Source organism: Diospyros lotus, chromosome 1 (genome assembly GCF_014633365.1).
Source record: "Diospyros lotus cultivar Yz01 chromosome 1, ASM1463336v1, whole genome shotgun sequence".
NCBI lineage: Eukaryota > Viridiplantae > Streptophyta > Magnoliopsida > Ericales > Ebenaceae > Diospyros > Diospyros lotus.
This window is the reverse complement of record NC_068338.1, coordinates 36,658,975-36,674,688: the sequence shown is the minus strand read 5'-3', so window position 1 is coordinate 36,674,688 and position 15,714 is coordinate 36,658,975. Positions and strand designations below refer to the sequence as shown.

Genomic DNA, 15,714 nt, shown 5'->3' with positions numbered 1-15,714 from the left:
GTTTTTCTTGATCTTCCTCTACCTCTTTTACCATATACTTGTCACATTCCATTCATTCTCCCTCATAGAAGCATATATTGGTCTTCTTTTTACGTGACCGAACTATCTTAATCAGGTTTTACAACTCTTATCTCTAATAGAAGTCACTCTAACCTTATTATGAATAACCTCATTTCTAATTTTACCTTTTCTTATACAACCACACCATATTTTCCAAGATCAAGGTACGAGATTGAGGACAAAGTACATAACTTAGTACGATGGGAGATACAAGGATCAGGCTTAATCAATACATTGTGTGGGGTCATGGTACGTTTTTTATCATTTACTCATGTCGTTATTAAATTTATTTATACTAACCAAATTATATATCTTGATTTTTAATAAAAAAATTGATACTTTTATTGATGTTATAAAGATTTTTTTTTAAATAAGTTCTAATTTAACATAATTGCTATAGAAAATGGGCTAAAATAAATAAAACTATACATATAAAAGGCCCCATTACCAAGCCAAGTGCTCCACTTTAAATTTACATTGGCTTAAAGTTGGGGTGCAAACTGAAGTGCACATAGACCATTAGGACTACTAGGAGGGGAATATTAAATGACCCAGGCAATTAAAGCCCTCTCTCTCTCTCTCTCTCTGGGGAATGCCCTAGTCGTCTTTAGCATTTGGCAACATGACAAAGACAAGAACCACCATATCTCAAATCCTCAACGACGCAATGGAGGGTAGCGAACTCCTTCCTTTCTTTGACAGGCTGTAATATCTACTTATTTTGATGAGTCCTGTTGACTTATATATAGAGATAACACTTGTATGTATATTCTAGACTTAGGGTTAGCCCTATGTCATGACATATGAATGTTTTTGTATAAATATGTGTACATTCTACTAGTTATGAAATGAGAAATATTTACAATCTCTCTAAGTTTCACATGGTATCAGAGCTAGGTTAAATAATTCTTTCACACTATCTTATCCCTCCAGCAGTGCCTTTCTTCTCAATACCCATTGCTCTGGCGCTTGTGAGCTCCCCACCCTCTTCCCTGTCGCAGCCAAATCTACCTAGATCTACCCAGATCTAGCCTTCAAATCTGTTGCCCACAGCCATCCGTTGCGCCTACAGCCATCTGCATCCTTGTTGCTGTTATCGCTGCCCGCGGCTTGCTCTGTCTCTGCCACCGTCATCGCTGTCTGCAGCCTCTACTGCTGGCACCACCCGCGAACTCCGCCGCCATCACCTGAGATCTCCTCTGCCAACCGCCGTAATCGCAGTTGTTGTCGCCATCAGTCGCAGTCAAATCTACCCAGATCCAGCCTCTGTTGTCGCTATTGCCCATATCCGGCGGCCGCCCAAATCTGTAGCCTTCCTTATGCGTCGCCGGCCACCTAATCTAACTCGCCTGCAATCGTAGGCCACCTAATCTAACTTTGATCTGCATCACCCGCGATTGCCAGCATCCGGATCTGACTCGAATTTGCCACACCCACGACCGTCGGCCACCAAATCTAGCTCAAATCAAGCTCACCTATGACCGCTGGCCACCAGCTCTCATCGAATCCCACTAGATCTACCTCATGTCTAACTCCTCACCGTTGGATCTGCTTCAACAGCTCGCATCACCGCCTTCATTGCTCAGATCTTTGGCCACTACACCTCCTCCAGATTTGACCACTTGTGTCTCAAAATTTTAGATCTACCAACAGGTGTGATCTTTTCAATTTGGCCTTTCAGATCTATTTTGACTCGACAGATCTGTTTAGCCTAGATCTGGCAAATCCATATCAGATCTGTTTAACCTAGATCTGACCTAACAAATCGGATCTATTTAGCCTACCTCCAACAAATCTATTTCAAATCTGTTTAACCTAGATCCGACAGATTTGCCATTAAACATGTTAGGACCCAGTAAATCCAGTTCCTTCTCCGATATCTTGTCCCCTTCTCAAGCCATAGCTACTAAGAAGTTAATGGGTAGTTCAAATTATCTCTCTTGGTCTAAAGTTGTTGAACTATGGTGTATGGGTCAAGGTTTAGATGATCATTTGACTACCAAATCTGAGGATGTGACCACAGACAAAACTGCGTGGGTAGCGAACTATGGTGTATGGGTGTCAAAGTTTAGATGATCATTTGACTACCAAGTCTTAGAATGTGACCACAGACAAAATTGCGTGGGTAAAAGCTAATGCCTTGTTATGTAGCCTCCTGTGGCAATCAATTGACCCCTCTCTTCACCCAATCTATACCAACTATACCACATGTTGTGAGTTATGGAGCCAGGCAAAGGCTCTCTATACAAATAACATCGAACACTTGTATTCAGTGGTATCTAATCTGATTAATTTGAGACAGCAGGGTATGACTCTTCCCGATTTCCTTGGTCGGATGGCTTCACTTAAGGTTGAGTATAACTCTCTTCTTCCCATTGGTAAGATTGTTGCAGAAGATCTTGCTCAGAGAGACAAGTTCTTCATGATATGTACCCTTACTACTCTAGGTCCTGAACTTGCTCCGGTTCGTGACCAGATCCTTGCCAATCCCAACGTCCCTACAATGGATGAAGTGTATTCTCGTCTTCTTCGGGTTCCCTCTGTTCCTGCAGTGCCTATTTCTTCCACCAGCGATAATTCAGTTATGGCTTCGCAGACTCAAAATCATGGAGAACAAGGAAGGGGTTGTGGTAGTAATCGGCGCAACCGCCCCAAGTGTGACTTCTGTCACAAGTTGGGGCATACTAAGGAACAATGTTATAAGTTGCATGGTCCCCCCCCTCGTGCGAATGTTGCTTCTGCTGATAGTTCCTGACCTGAATCTTCTGTTGGATATCCATTGAATTCCTTACTTTTCACTGGGAACGACTATGACGAATATCTCAAGTATAAGACATCCTAGCAGTCATCATCCACCACTGCCTTCCTCGCTCAGTCATCCTTTTTAGGACCATGGGTCCTAGATTCAAGTCCTTCTAATCATATATCTGGTAATCCCCATCTGTTCTCTCATTTTACTAGTACTGTTTCTTTACCTTTGTTATCCTGGCCGATGGTTCTAAAGTTGTTGCTAAAGCTATTGGCACTACCAAACCCTTACCATCTCTACCTTTAGATTTTGTCATTTATCTTCCCCATTGTCCTTTTAATCTTGTATCTATTAGTCAACTTACACGTGCCTTAAATTGTTCTCTCACCTTCAATAACAATTCTGTTAATATTTAGGATCGCATACGAGACAGATGCTTAGCGTCGGATGTAAGTCGCAGGGTCTCTATGACCTCAACCTTCCTAACCCTCCTATTGCGTGCTCAGTGAGTGAGTCTCCTACTCTTCTCCACAACCGTTTGGGACATCCTAGTTTGGCCAAGTTTTAGAAGATGGTTCCCAATCTGTCTACACTGTCAACCTTTCATTGTCAATCTTGTCAGCTTAGAAAACAAACTGGAACTTCTTTTTCAAAACGTGTCAATAATCGAGCTATGTCCCCATTTGCTTTAGTTAATTCTGATGTTTAGGGTCCTAGTCATGTTCTATCTGTCTTAGGTTTTCAATATTTTGTCACATTCATCGACGATTATTCTCGATGCACTTGGTTATATTTAATGAAAAATCGTTCTGAGTTATTTTCAATTTTTGAATCCTTTTGTGCTGAAGCCAAATTCATACATGTGTTCAAGTTTGGCGCAATGACAACGCCCCTGAATATTTTTTTGCCCCCCTTCACTACCTTTATGTCTTCTCAAGGGATCTTACATCAGTCGTCTTGTGCCTACACACCACAACAAAAATGGGGTTGCTGAGTGTAAAAATAGACATTTGATTGAAATTGCTCGCCCCCTCCTTTTACACTATAATGTTCCCTTTCGTTTCTGGGATAATGTTGTCATCACTGCTTGCTATTTCATTAATAGGATGCCTTCCTCTGTTCTTTAGGAAAAAGTTCCTCACTCTCTTTTGTTTCCTAATCAATCCTTATATGTTCTCCCTCCCCGTGTCTTTGGTTGCACATGCTTTGTTCATAACATGTCTCCAAGTCGGGATAAATTGTTTGCTCGGTCCATCAAATGCATTTTTCTTGGTTATTCCCGACTTCAAAAGGGTTATAAGTGTTACTCTCTTGCCACCCAATGCTATTTTCTATATGCTGATGTCACATTTTTTAAGCCATCCCCTTTCTACTCTTCCCCTCCTTCTGAGAGCCATCCATATTCAATATAATCATCATGTTCCTATTTTCCCTGTTCCTTCGTCTATCCCATTACAGGTCTATCATCGGCGTTCTCAACCTCAATCACATGATGGTCTTGGTGATGTCCCTGTGCAACCTCCCACTTCTCCTATTGCACCAGTAACTCTTGCTGCCTCACCTCCCACTCCAACACCTCCACCTACCGCGATTCTACCACCTGAGGATCAGTTTCCTATTATAATTTTATAATTTTCTTAGTTATCACCGTTTGTTTTCACCTTATAGTGCTTTTCTCTCCTCCTTATCCTCTATTTCTGTTCTCAAAACTGTTAGCGAGGCACTTTCTGATTCGAGGTGGCGACAAGCAATGGTAGAAGAGATGATCGCTTCACATTCCAATGGTACTTGGGATTTGGTTCCATTACTTCCAGGTAAATCTCATGTTGGATGTCGATGGATCTATATTATCAAAGTTGGTCCTAATGGGCACATTGATCGGCTTAAGGCCTGTTTGGTAGCAAAAGGGTTCACCCACGTGCATGGACTTGACTATGGTGATACATTTTCCCCTATGGCTAAAATGCCTTATATCTGTTTGTTATTCTCTATAGGGCCATTGTATCAACTAGACAATAAGAATGCCTTCTTACATGGTGAGCTTCAAGAAGAGATTTATATGGAACAACTGCCTTTTCATTTTGTTACTCAGGGGGGGTCTGATTTGGTTTGTAAACTCCGACGCTCACTATATGGGTTAAAACAATCTCCACGAGCCTAGTTTGGTCACTTTAGTACTGTTATTCAGAAAGTTGGTATAACTCGCAGTGAGTCTGATCATTCGGTTTTCTACACACACATCACAGGGAAAGTGTATATACCTGATTGTCTATGTGGATGATATTGTCATTACAGGTGATGATCAGGATGGTATTACTCAACTGAAGAGACATCTTTTCCATCATTTCCAAGCCAAGGACTTGGGGTTGCTTAAGTATTTTCTTGGCATAAAAGTTACTCAGTCCAGCTCTGATATAGTCATCTCTCAGCAAAAGTATGTGTTAGATATTTTGGAAGAAACTGGGATGCTTGATTGTAAGCCTATAGACTCTCCCATAGATCCTAATGTAAAGCTTTTACCAAGACACGGGGAGCCTCTTGCAGATCTTGGGAAATATCGTAGGTTGGTTGGAAAACTTAATTATCTCACTATCACTCGGCCTGACATTTCTTTCTTTATCAGTGTTGTCAGTCAGTTTCTACAGTCTCCTTGTGATAGCCACTAGAATGCAGTTGTTCGGATTCTCAGGTATATTAAGGGAGCTTCAGGGAAAGGATTATTGTATGAGGACAGAAGTCATACTCGGGTAATCAGATATTCAAACGCCAATTAGGCTGATTCTCTATCTGATAGATGATCTACTTCAAGATACTGTATTCTGGTTGGAAGGAACCTAATATCTTGGAAAAGCAAGATGTTGTTGCTAGATCAAGTGCAGAAGCAGAATATCGTGATATAACCTTGGCAACATGTGAACTTATCTAGTTAAAACAATTGCTTCAGGAACTCAAGTTTGGAGAAATATCACAGATGAGATTAATTTGCGATAATCAAATTGCGTTACATATTGCCTCCAATCCAATCTTTCATGAGAAAACCATACACATCGAGATATATTGTCATTTCATTCGAGAAAAGATTTTATCTGGTTGTATTACCACAGTTTTTGTCAATTTAAATGACTAGTTAGCAGATGTATTTACTAAATCCCTCAGAGGTCCTCGAATTGGATATATATGTAACAAGCTTGGTGCATATGATATATATGCATCAGCTTGAGGGAGAGTGTTGACTTGTATATAGAGATAACACTTGTATGTGTATTCTAGACTTAGGGTTAGCCCTATGTCATGCTTATGTCATGATATATGAATGTTTTTGTATAAATATGTGTACATTCTACTAGTTATGAAATGAGAAATATTTCCAATCTCTCTAAGTTTCACAAGTCCCTTTGAATTTTCCTCTGATGGGGAACGTCTGATGTGGATGTCGTATATTCCTCTCAATTTCAATCACATCATTACTTGAAAGTTGAAACTACAAGTCTCCATTTTTTAGCAATCCAGTTCACAACCCAAAGTGATCTGGGTCTCTTTCAACCCACAAATTGGGGAATTCATCCCAATTCACAGTACCACCCTTGGCTTTAATAAACCACACATCCATCTTAACATCCTCATTTCCATTACACTCATATTTTACATATGTTGATGTTTATTGCACAACATTTTATTTCATACAACAAAGCAATCTTGTAGTTGTCTTATATAATTTTCCTTTTAACTTTAATGAAATCTTACTATCACAAAAAATCACAATTGCACCTTTTCATTTTAACACCTTGCCTTAATTCTGCAAGTACCATCCTCATTAATCTCCCTATCTTTTTGGATGATTAATGCAAGATATCTAAACTAATCTTTTCTTTGTATGATATTTTCCTTTTACACTATTGGACAAAAGGAGCGCTTTAACACCTTTTCGATAATTCTTTCCCTTTATCTCTTCAAAGGTTGCACAAATGTCACAACACCTCAAAGAGAAAAGAATAAACCATGGCTCAACAATGTAACATCTCTAAGATACAAGATTTAAGCAAAGTAGTAATTAAATCAACATATAATTCGTGATGTGACATCAAAAATAACATAATCCTTCCAAGCAAATGACAAAAGCGACTTACATCATCTGGTCTTTGAGTGACTTCACCTTCAATCTCTCTATCCTCAGGTCTTCGAGTGACTTCGCCTTCAATCCGTCTGTTCTTAGAAGGAGAGCCTTGAGATACATTAGGCAACTTGCCATTGGAAAGCTTTGTGATCTTTTCACTAGTCTTCGGCTTAGGGTCCTTATTAGGCCCACAAGAAGTAACACTTGGTTTTGTTATCACTTTAGAGGTAAGAGTGGCTCCCAAGTCCATTGCATCATCCACATTAGTTTTGATGCTCGATCTCTTGACATCATTATTGTCCTGGGCCTCAAATAACTTGAGGCAACCATCAACCCTAGCTTTCTTAGAAGGCCTATCATCCAAAGTACCAGCATCTTCAGATTTTACACCCTTCTCCAAGGCCGAGAAATCCTCTCTAGGTTTTGCTTTCCTTACAAGGGAAGTATCATTATTCTCATGAATAGTTAACTTCTGATCACTATTCAAATTTCTGATCTTAGAAAATTCGATAGAACATTCAGTTTTTAGTTTCTTAGACATCTTGTTCTCCAAAGCACTAGACTCTTTTGCATATTTTACTTCATCTTGAACCCGAACATGATCCATAACAACTTTACTCATTTTAGTTTTATCCTGATCAGAATTAATTCTATACCTCGTGGCTTTCTCTACTGAAATAGAGCCCTGTTGAACACTGGCTGTATCCACATCGCCAGAATCCATGGCAAAACCAGAAGCAGGTTTGCCTCTAGGTGAAAATTTCAATCCGACCAGTGAGTCCTTCTCATCTTCACTTATTTTTTCCACCAGATGATGTACACTTTCATCTTTTGCTCCAGTTCTGAACTCTGCAGGCAAGTCTTGCCCCGAAAGCTGAGGTGTTTTGAATGCTAGGGCCTCCTCTTTCTTGTCAAAATCAAGTTTGGGAGTATCACTGATCGTTCCACTATCTCTCTTATTAAATACAAAGTTAACTGCAACAAATTCAGATACCAAAGTCATGTAAGTTTGAACTATCAGAATGACACAACTGAAAAAGAAACGAAGTTATAATAGGAGCATTCATAGCGCAAGGATGACCTTCGAGCCCAGCGACTTTATCATCTATCCTATCTGATATAGTGCAGTGTTCAACATCAAAAGTACGATAAAATACGTAGTCAGCCATGTGAAGTTCCTGTGCTGAAGGTTGACGATTTCTACTGTCCTTTGAAATGCATATGACATTGCATTTTCCAGCAATTGCTCCCTGATTAAATAAATTGAATTCAGCAATCAGAATAGCCAATCCACTTCAAATAAACTTGTGCCAGGAGCAAGAAAAGGAACTCATTATTTTGCCAAAATTCATAAGCTAAGCAGGTCAAGCTACCTCCTAAGCAGCCATCAGGAAATACACCATTCAGTACATATATATATATATATATTCACTACATATATATATGTATTCTCTCACACCAATACAAAAATAAGACTTCCAAGAATAAATGCCCTAATCAATCATTTATTGAACCACATGCACAATATGTGATCATGCTACAGCAAAAAAGCACATCCACTAATAATTTCAATGGTCTATTGAGTATGGCTTGATGGATTAGATGGCTTTAGGAGGTTTTTGCACCTAAATTTCTGAGATTATCCTTCCTAACGACATAAACTCACAGGACTCACTGACCCTAACCACAATTGTAACATTACTCCATTATAACCTAGTTGTCATGGAATTAAACACAAAAAGAGAATAGAGTCAACAATAATAAGTATAGTTGTCTCTGTGTGTGAGTGTGTGTGTGTGTGTGCCTGAGAGAGGGGAGGTACCAGGTCAGTGTTTGGAGGGGAATTATACATGGGTGGAATGCTTATTTTAGGTGTGTTTTTCCGAGTTCAATAGGGAAATAGGGTGATACCTCCTCAGTTGTGAGCAGGGCACACCCCTTTCAGACAAACCTCTGTGATTGGAAATTAGATTCTACACACCTTTGGAATGTTAAAAGATCACTTTGCAGCTGGACTGGATGAATACCATTAGGTATAGCTTCCATCTAAAAACAGAGCCTCACTGCTCCTCCTTTCTATCAGGTCCTCTTGAAAAGGAAAGTGTAGGCTTTTCTTTCAAAGCGATATGATCAGTGAGAGCCCCTCCCAGGGTACCCTTTTCAATTTAGAAAGCTTCTCTCCGGGAAAGAGAGGTCAAGTGTTGGCTGATTGATCGTATATGTGCAAAGAGATGATGAATGCATTAAGCATTTTTCCCTGCATTGTACAGCGGCTCAGGATATATGGAGACTTTTTTTTTCGTTTTTTTGCTTTTCATGTTCAAAGTGGTGCCAGCTATAGTCTTCAAGGTTCCATGTGGCTTGGGTCAGGCCAGCCCTCATAAGCAGCGTAACAGACTTGGATAACCATAAGTTTTGTATTATGCAGTTCATCAGAAAGGAACATTAATATAGAGTTCTTGAGATTACAAACATACAAATTCATTGTACCTCATTTCCAGGGTTTTGTGAATGGGAACAGTTATTCCTGATCCCAGAGTTCTTTTTTTGTCGTAGCTGAGCTTTACTTGTAAGTAGCTTTAAGGGTCCTTCAAGTTCTGTAAAGGGTCTGCACCCTTTTGATACCTTTGTTAAATATACTGTTCACTTGCTAAAAATAAATAAGACAGCCTCTCAGAATGCAACATTAGGGCTACATTCATCTGAACTTGCCTAACCCCACATCAACCCTGGACATTATGTTGCCCCTCTTTCTTTGAGGAACATGAATTGATCTCCTAAAAATGCCAACTTCTTAAAACTCAAAAAGCCATCATTAGGTGAGAGAATTAAAAAGTCAGGTAAGAGAAGCCTCAGGAAAAAAGGATCCCATCCATCTTAAATCTAAAGCTAAGAAGCAGAAAAAATCAACTGAAGAACCAAAAAAAAGAGTTGCTCCAAATAGGTGTTTCCTATTGAGTCCTCATCCAGATTGAAGAAATGCTTCTGGCCACAGGTTTTGAACTGCTTTTTTTTTTTTTTTCTCACTGATACATATTAAACAGGTATAACAAATAGCTTATGCACTCAGCCAGAAAGTAGATCACAATAGAAGTCTTCAGCTATCTATAAAGCCACCCCATCCTTTGGCAACAATCAATTATCATATTTATTTCCCCTTGTAAGCTTCTTGTAGTTGAACATCTAATTGTTACCACCAAAAAAACTTCATTAGATGGATATTGATGAATATTGATGAGGATGAAGTTTTCATAAAAATTTCAGCTCAATGAACTCCTTTTCTGAGACCTTGAATTCTAAAACTTGGGCATAATTCTGAGGCCTGAAGTCTAAAACTATGATTATTAATTCATACAAGATTTGTTTTATTATCAAAGTGCTTTTGTTGACTTGATACAAAAGATTTAGGAAGATATAATATATATATACACACACACAAACTTAAACTAGCTAAAGCAAGAGAAAAAAACAAGGGATTTAAGCAAAGTGAAATGCATAAAAACAAAAACTAAAAGTACTAGCAAACCAGGGGGCAGGGAGAGGTGGAAGAAGTATTTCTTGAAGTTACTGAATGAAGGCGTAGAGACAACTGTTATATTGGGGAAGGGGAATCATAGTAGATTGAAGAAGATAGAAATCACATGTTTTGTAGACATATATGTTCAAATGAAATAAAACAAACGTTGAAAAAAAAAAGGAGGAGAATTTGTAAAGCAGTTGGACCATATAATATGTCAATAAAAGTAAGAATGCAAAGGGGAAAGAAGGCAGTTTTTGGCCAACGAAATTATTTAATGAGATCCTAAAAATCAAAAAGGATGTTGAACAAGTGAAGGAAAAGCACTTTAATGCCCCTTTACAAGAATAAAGGAGATGTTCAAATTTGTAAAAATTCTAGAGCAATCAAGCTAATGAACCACACTGTGAAACTTTGGGAGAAAGTGATTGAACAAAGATTAAGAAGAGAAACCAAACTATGGAAAACCAAGTTAGTTTCATGTCCGGTAGGTTAACAATGTAAGCTATATATTTGTTAAAGCCCTAACATAAAGGTATAGAGAGACAAAAAAAAATAAAAAATTGCATATGGTGTTTATAGATCTATAAAAGGTTTGGTACGTTCCTATAGAAGTCTTATGGAAGGTTTTAAAGAGAAAAAGTCTGAATTGTTCACATAAAAGTTATTATAAGGCACATACTGTAAGTAGAAACATGTGTTAGAACATGCGGAGGATATATTCAAGCTTTCCAATTATAATGCCATTCCATCAAGGATCTACATTAAGTCCTTACCTATTTGCCCTAGAAATGGATGGGCTCACTAAAAATATCCAGGCAGAGGAATCATGCTGTATTTTAGTTGTAGATGATAATGTGTTGGTGGATAAAACAAAAAAATGTGAGAATACTAAGCTCAAGATATGAATGAGCACTTTAAAATCTAAAGGTTAATTAAGTAAAGTGAAAACCAAATATATGGAATGTAAGTTTAGTAAAAACGTAAGAGTGGATGGTGTTATGGTAAAACTAGAAGATCAAAACCTACCAAGAAAGATCAGTTTAGATATCTTGGATCGATCATCCAAAAAAATGTGGGGATTAATGAGGATGTTACCCATAAATAAAGATAGTATGGTTGAAGTAGAAAAATGCATCCAGCGTTTATGTGACAGTAAAATTCCATTAAAGCAAAAAGAAAAAAAAATTATAAAACCAGCTTTGTTATATGGCACATAATGTTGGAGAGCAAAGCACCAACACCAGCAAAATATAAGTGTAATAGAAATGAGGATGCTAAGATGGATATGAATGTCATACAAGAAAAGATAAAATTATAAATGAGGTTATTCATATAAGGTTAGAGTGGCTCCTATTAAAGATAAGTTGCATAAGACATGATTAAAATAGTTTGGCAATGTGAGAAGAAGACCAATAAATTCTCCTACAAGGAAAATGGATGGAATGGAACATGTATTTAGCAAAAGATGCAAAGACAAACCAGGAAAAACTTAGTGGAAGACACTTGGGCATGATATTAGTCATAAGGGCCTTATACAAAATCAGTCCATAAGTAGAAATGAACTTAGTACTAGCATTCATGGAGCCAACCCCACATAGTGAGGAAAAGGCTTAATATGTTGTTGTATCAAACTGCCTATGTCATTAATTGTTTTCTATTCCTTTTTTCATTTTTTGGGGGGGCGGGGAACAGGCAAGGTTTGGTTACATTGGAAATTTGTGTTATTATTGCAATGCTCATTTTATTTATACAGTCAACCATAATAAACCCGAAATTTCACCCAACAGCTTTCTAGGTTCGTTTGGCATAAACTAACCAAATCCATCTGCACCCTCAATGGAAAACCCCCATCAGCAAATAACTTCTGTAACTGGATTTTACAAATATCAGCAAGAATCAAGAAAATTGAAAATTGTAATTTTTTTTCCCTAGAATAATGGTTGAAGTAGTAGGTTCCAAAGTGTATAAAAACAGCATGAAGCATCACAATAAGCAATAATCATATTACCATTCCAAACAAAACAGATAGATTATCAATATCAATTCTATGTGACAAATTCAATCCTGTCATACTTACAGGTACGAGGCTCAATAACACAAACCCTAGAAAAGCCTAGAGGATTACAAGTCTCCAATACAGCCTTTTTCATAAAAGGAATTGAAGATTTCTCTGTGTATCTCCAAGCAAATATTTTTTTCTAAAGGACTGGAACAGTGACTTTAAGTTTAGAGCATGACAACGAAAAGACTCTATATCGAGCTCAAAAGTATGCAGTTCTTACATGTAAAACTACAAAAAACTATAACTAATTTATCTATCAGGCTTCTATAGCCATGTAAGAAGTCATGTTGAATATCAAAACTTTGATCTAAGAGTCTGTGCACATGATCTAATTCTTCATATAATACTTCAGCATTCCATGACAAGTAGGATATCACAAAAGGAATCTCCAATGCAAAAGGTTCCCCACTTTGAAAGGGTTGGGGGAGTGTCATCTTTGTACAAACCACTAGCACTGATGTGTAAATCCATGGGAGATACAACAGCTCTGGAATTTTATGGTAAATAAAATTGTTCCACCAATATACCACATCTTGATCTCACATAAATTGCAAATATATTCCAAAAGGAATAAACCAGGACAAAGGTAACATTTTATCAGAATTATTAAACAAACCTAGTGGACGATATCAATTTGGAGCCTGATCACCGAGATATGCACAGAATATTTAGTACAAAAATTCATATGAAGGTACATCATCCAAGATAGAACATGGTAAAACAATTTTGGAGAGTTAAATACCAGAGGATTGACATTTTCTGCACCAACACCTTTACCCGAAGCCAAAAAAACTTCTTTCTCAAGTAATACTGTGTCTCCAAGCCAATTCGAGATTTCTAAAGGGTGGAAAAACCATTGAACCTTTACTTTCTTATTCTTGTCAGGAGTTTCCCATATCTTTGTCAGCTTCCCAATGTATGGTTCTGGTTCACCTTCCTTGTACATGTATACACAATCATGAAGAGCATACTCAACACCATCATAAGTAAAAGATTCATAAAACCTGATATCCTTATTTTTCCCACCAACTCCTCTCTTTTTACCCCAAGTAAATTCAAGGTCCTCGATATGATCTGTTTCTGCTAAGTGGGGCATATCTGCAAGCCTCCAACCAAACCAAGTAGCTAGCAATCAGTGTCCAAAGGAAATAACCTGAAAACTGGAAAAATATAATCATTGAGTAGCCATTTCTAACTGAAAATTAACTTATAAGGATGGCATACAATGTGTAAATGTGTCAAATGCGTGGTCTCAGTTCAAACAATACTGCATGTCTGATTTTCTCAACATGCCATGATCTGCTAGACTAACACGGAAACAAGAGTTCACTGTAAAACACAAAAAGGACTAGGATAAGGACTAGAGGGGGGAAAGGGAGAGATATCAATCAAACCACTAAAGAGCAAATTGCTAATAGCAACACATCAACCGAAACCCAGCAAGGCAGCATGCAGAGACTTGCCAGACGGTACGCTTCGAGAGTCTATGCTATGAGCAGAACGCGTAGTATTGTCCTATGTGATGAGAACATAAAACAAACACTTGGAAGTACTTTCCAATTCCAAGAAAGTCAAATCACCAAATTGTTAGTGTGATACATTTTAAATTCATTCTGACGAGGGATTTAGCAATTGATCCCTGTATCTCGTGAGAGACATACAAACACATACGGAACCTGAAGTGTTTAAACTAAACATTTACTGATTCCGACCGCGCTTTGCTTCCTCGTAAGCAATTCTCCACAAATTAATTGGTAAATTCTCTATACCAGCAAATTCTAATGAAGTGCCCTCAACGATTAAAAATAAAAACGTGTACATACAACGATAAAAATAAATGGAGGATGGGGAGTTACGGATGTAGGGTTTCTCTGTGCTCGAAACCCTAGTCGGTGAAAATAGGGCCTCGGTGGTAAAAACCTCGTTGGACACCAACTGAGTCGAGCATGTGCGGCTGATTTGGTGCAGTGAGCTTCGCCGGAGAAAAGTGCCCCGGCGTTGCGGCGAGGCGGTATTATGGCGGTGGCCGACGTTCGAAGGAGCGTGAAGCTGTATTGTCGCGACGGAGGGAGGGAAAGAGGGAAAAACCGCAGTTGGGTTTTGATTATTTATAAGGATTCAGCGAATTTAGTTTGGTTACAAATAATCATCAAATTAAAAAGCTTAAAATTATATTATTGCATATTAACATGAACTAAAATAATGTCAATTTCATTCAGATTTTTTTCCAATCGCATGTGATTTTAATTTGCTTTTCTTAGTGAGTTACAGTCAGGTCAGACCCTATCAAATATCATATTATTAAAATTTTAAAAATATTTATCAACACCAATACGTCGTGTCTTACGATTTTTTAATATATATTTCTATTTTTAATTTGAGCATATACAAAACGAATGGTTAATTACACCAATAATAACTCAACTTTGCATTTTATTATTATTTGGTCACTGAACTTTGAAATGTTACCTATTAGTTACTGATATTTCAAAACGGTTACTACTTAGTCACTGAACTTTGAAATGTTACATGTTAGTCACTAATATTTCAAAATTGTTTATGCTTAGTTATCGAATTTTAAAATGTTATCTATCAGTTACTGATATTTCAAAACTGTTATGCTAAACTTTAAAATATTACCTATTAGTTATTAATATTTCAAAACTGCTTCTCATTCATCACTCGTAAACTTAAAGTTCAATAACTATCGAATAACAGGTGAAAAATAATTTTGAAATATCAATGACTAGCATGTAATATTTTAAAGTTTAGTGACTAAGCAGTAACAGTTTTAAAATATTATTAACTAATAAGTAACATTTTAAAGTTCAGTAACTAAATAATAATAATTTTGAAATATCAGTAATTAACAGGTAACATTTTAAAGTTCAATGACTAAGTAGTAATCGTTTTGAAATATCAATGATTAATAGGTAACATTTCAAAGTTCAGTAACAAAACAGTAATAGAATGTAAAGTTGAGTTATTATTAGTATAATTAACCCACAAAACGAATATAAATATTTGATATTATTCTCTAAAATATATCATATGACTAATAAGTTGTGTATCTTTAAATTATGAATTGAAAATTTAATTTATAATTATTATCATAATTATCATACTTAAGATTCAGTAATTCATGTAAATGTATTTTTTTAATTTAAATATAAAACATTATATTCCATAGAATAACCATCCATGCTATT

General features: G+C 37.2%; 1 protein-coding gene across 8 annotated transcripts in view; it reads right to left on the bottom strand.

The window, feature by feature from the left end:
* The window catches only part of LOC127809105 (protein ANTI-SILENCING 1), a 42,301-nt gene extending 27,699 nt beyond the window's left edge, over positions 1–14,602 (bottom strand). For 4 of the 8 annotated variants that reach the window (XR_008025075.1, XR_008025078.1, XR_008025077.1 and 1 more), the window contains exons 1-4: positions 14,362–14,602; positions 13,248–13,665; positions 8,005–8,173; positions 6,937–7,898 (exon numbers count right to left, since the gene is read on the bottom strand). Coding sequence is in view for 5 of the 8 variants with exons in the window: in XM_052347786.1 (XP_052203746.1) it covers positions 6,937–7,898; positions 8,005–8,173; positions 13,248–13,601 (1,485 nt within the window). In the remaining 3 variants the exon portion in view is untranslated. Of the gene's footprint in view, positions 1–6,936; positions 7,899–8,004; positions 8,174–13,247; positions 13,666–14,328 lie in introns of all 8 variants that reach the window. The other 4 variants (XM_052347795.1, XM_052347818.1, XM_052347809.1 and 1 more) reach the window with 4 other exon arrangements.
* Between the last annotated feature and the right edge of the window lie 1,112 nt (positions 14,603–15,714).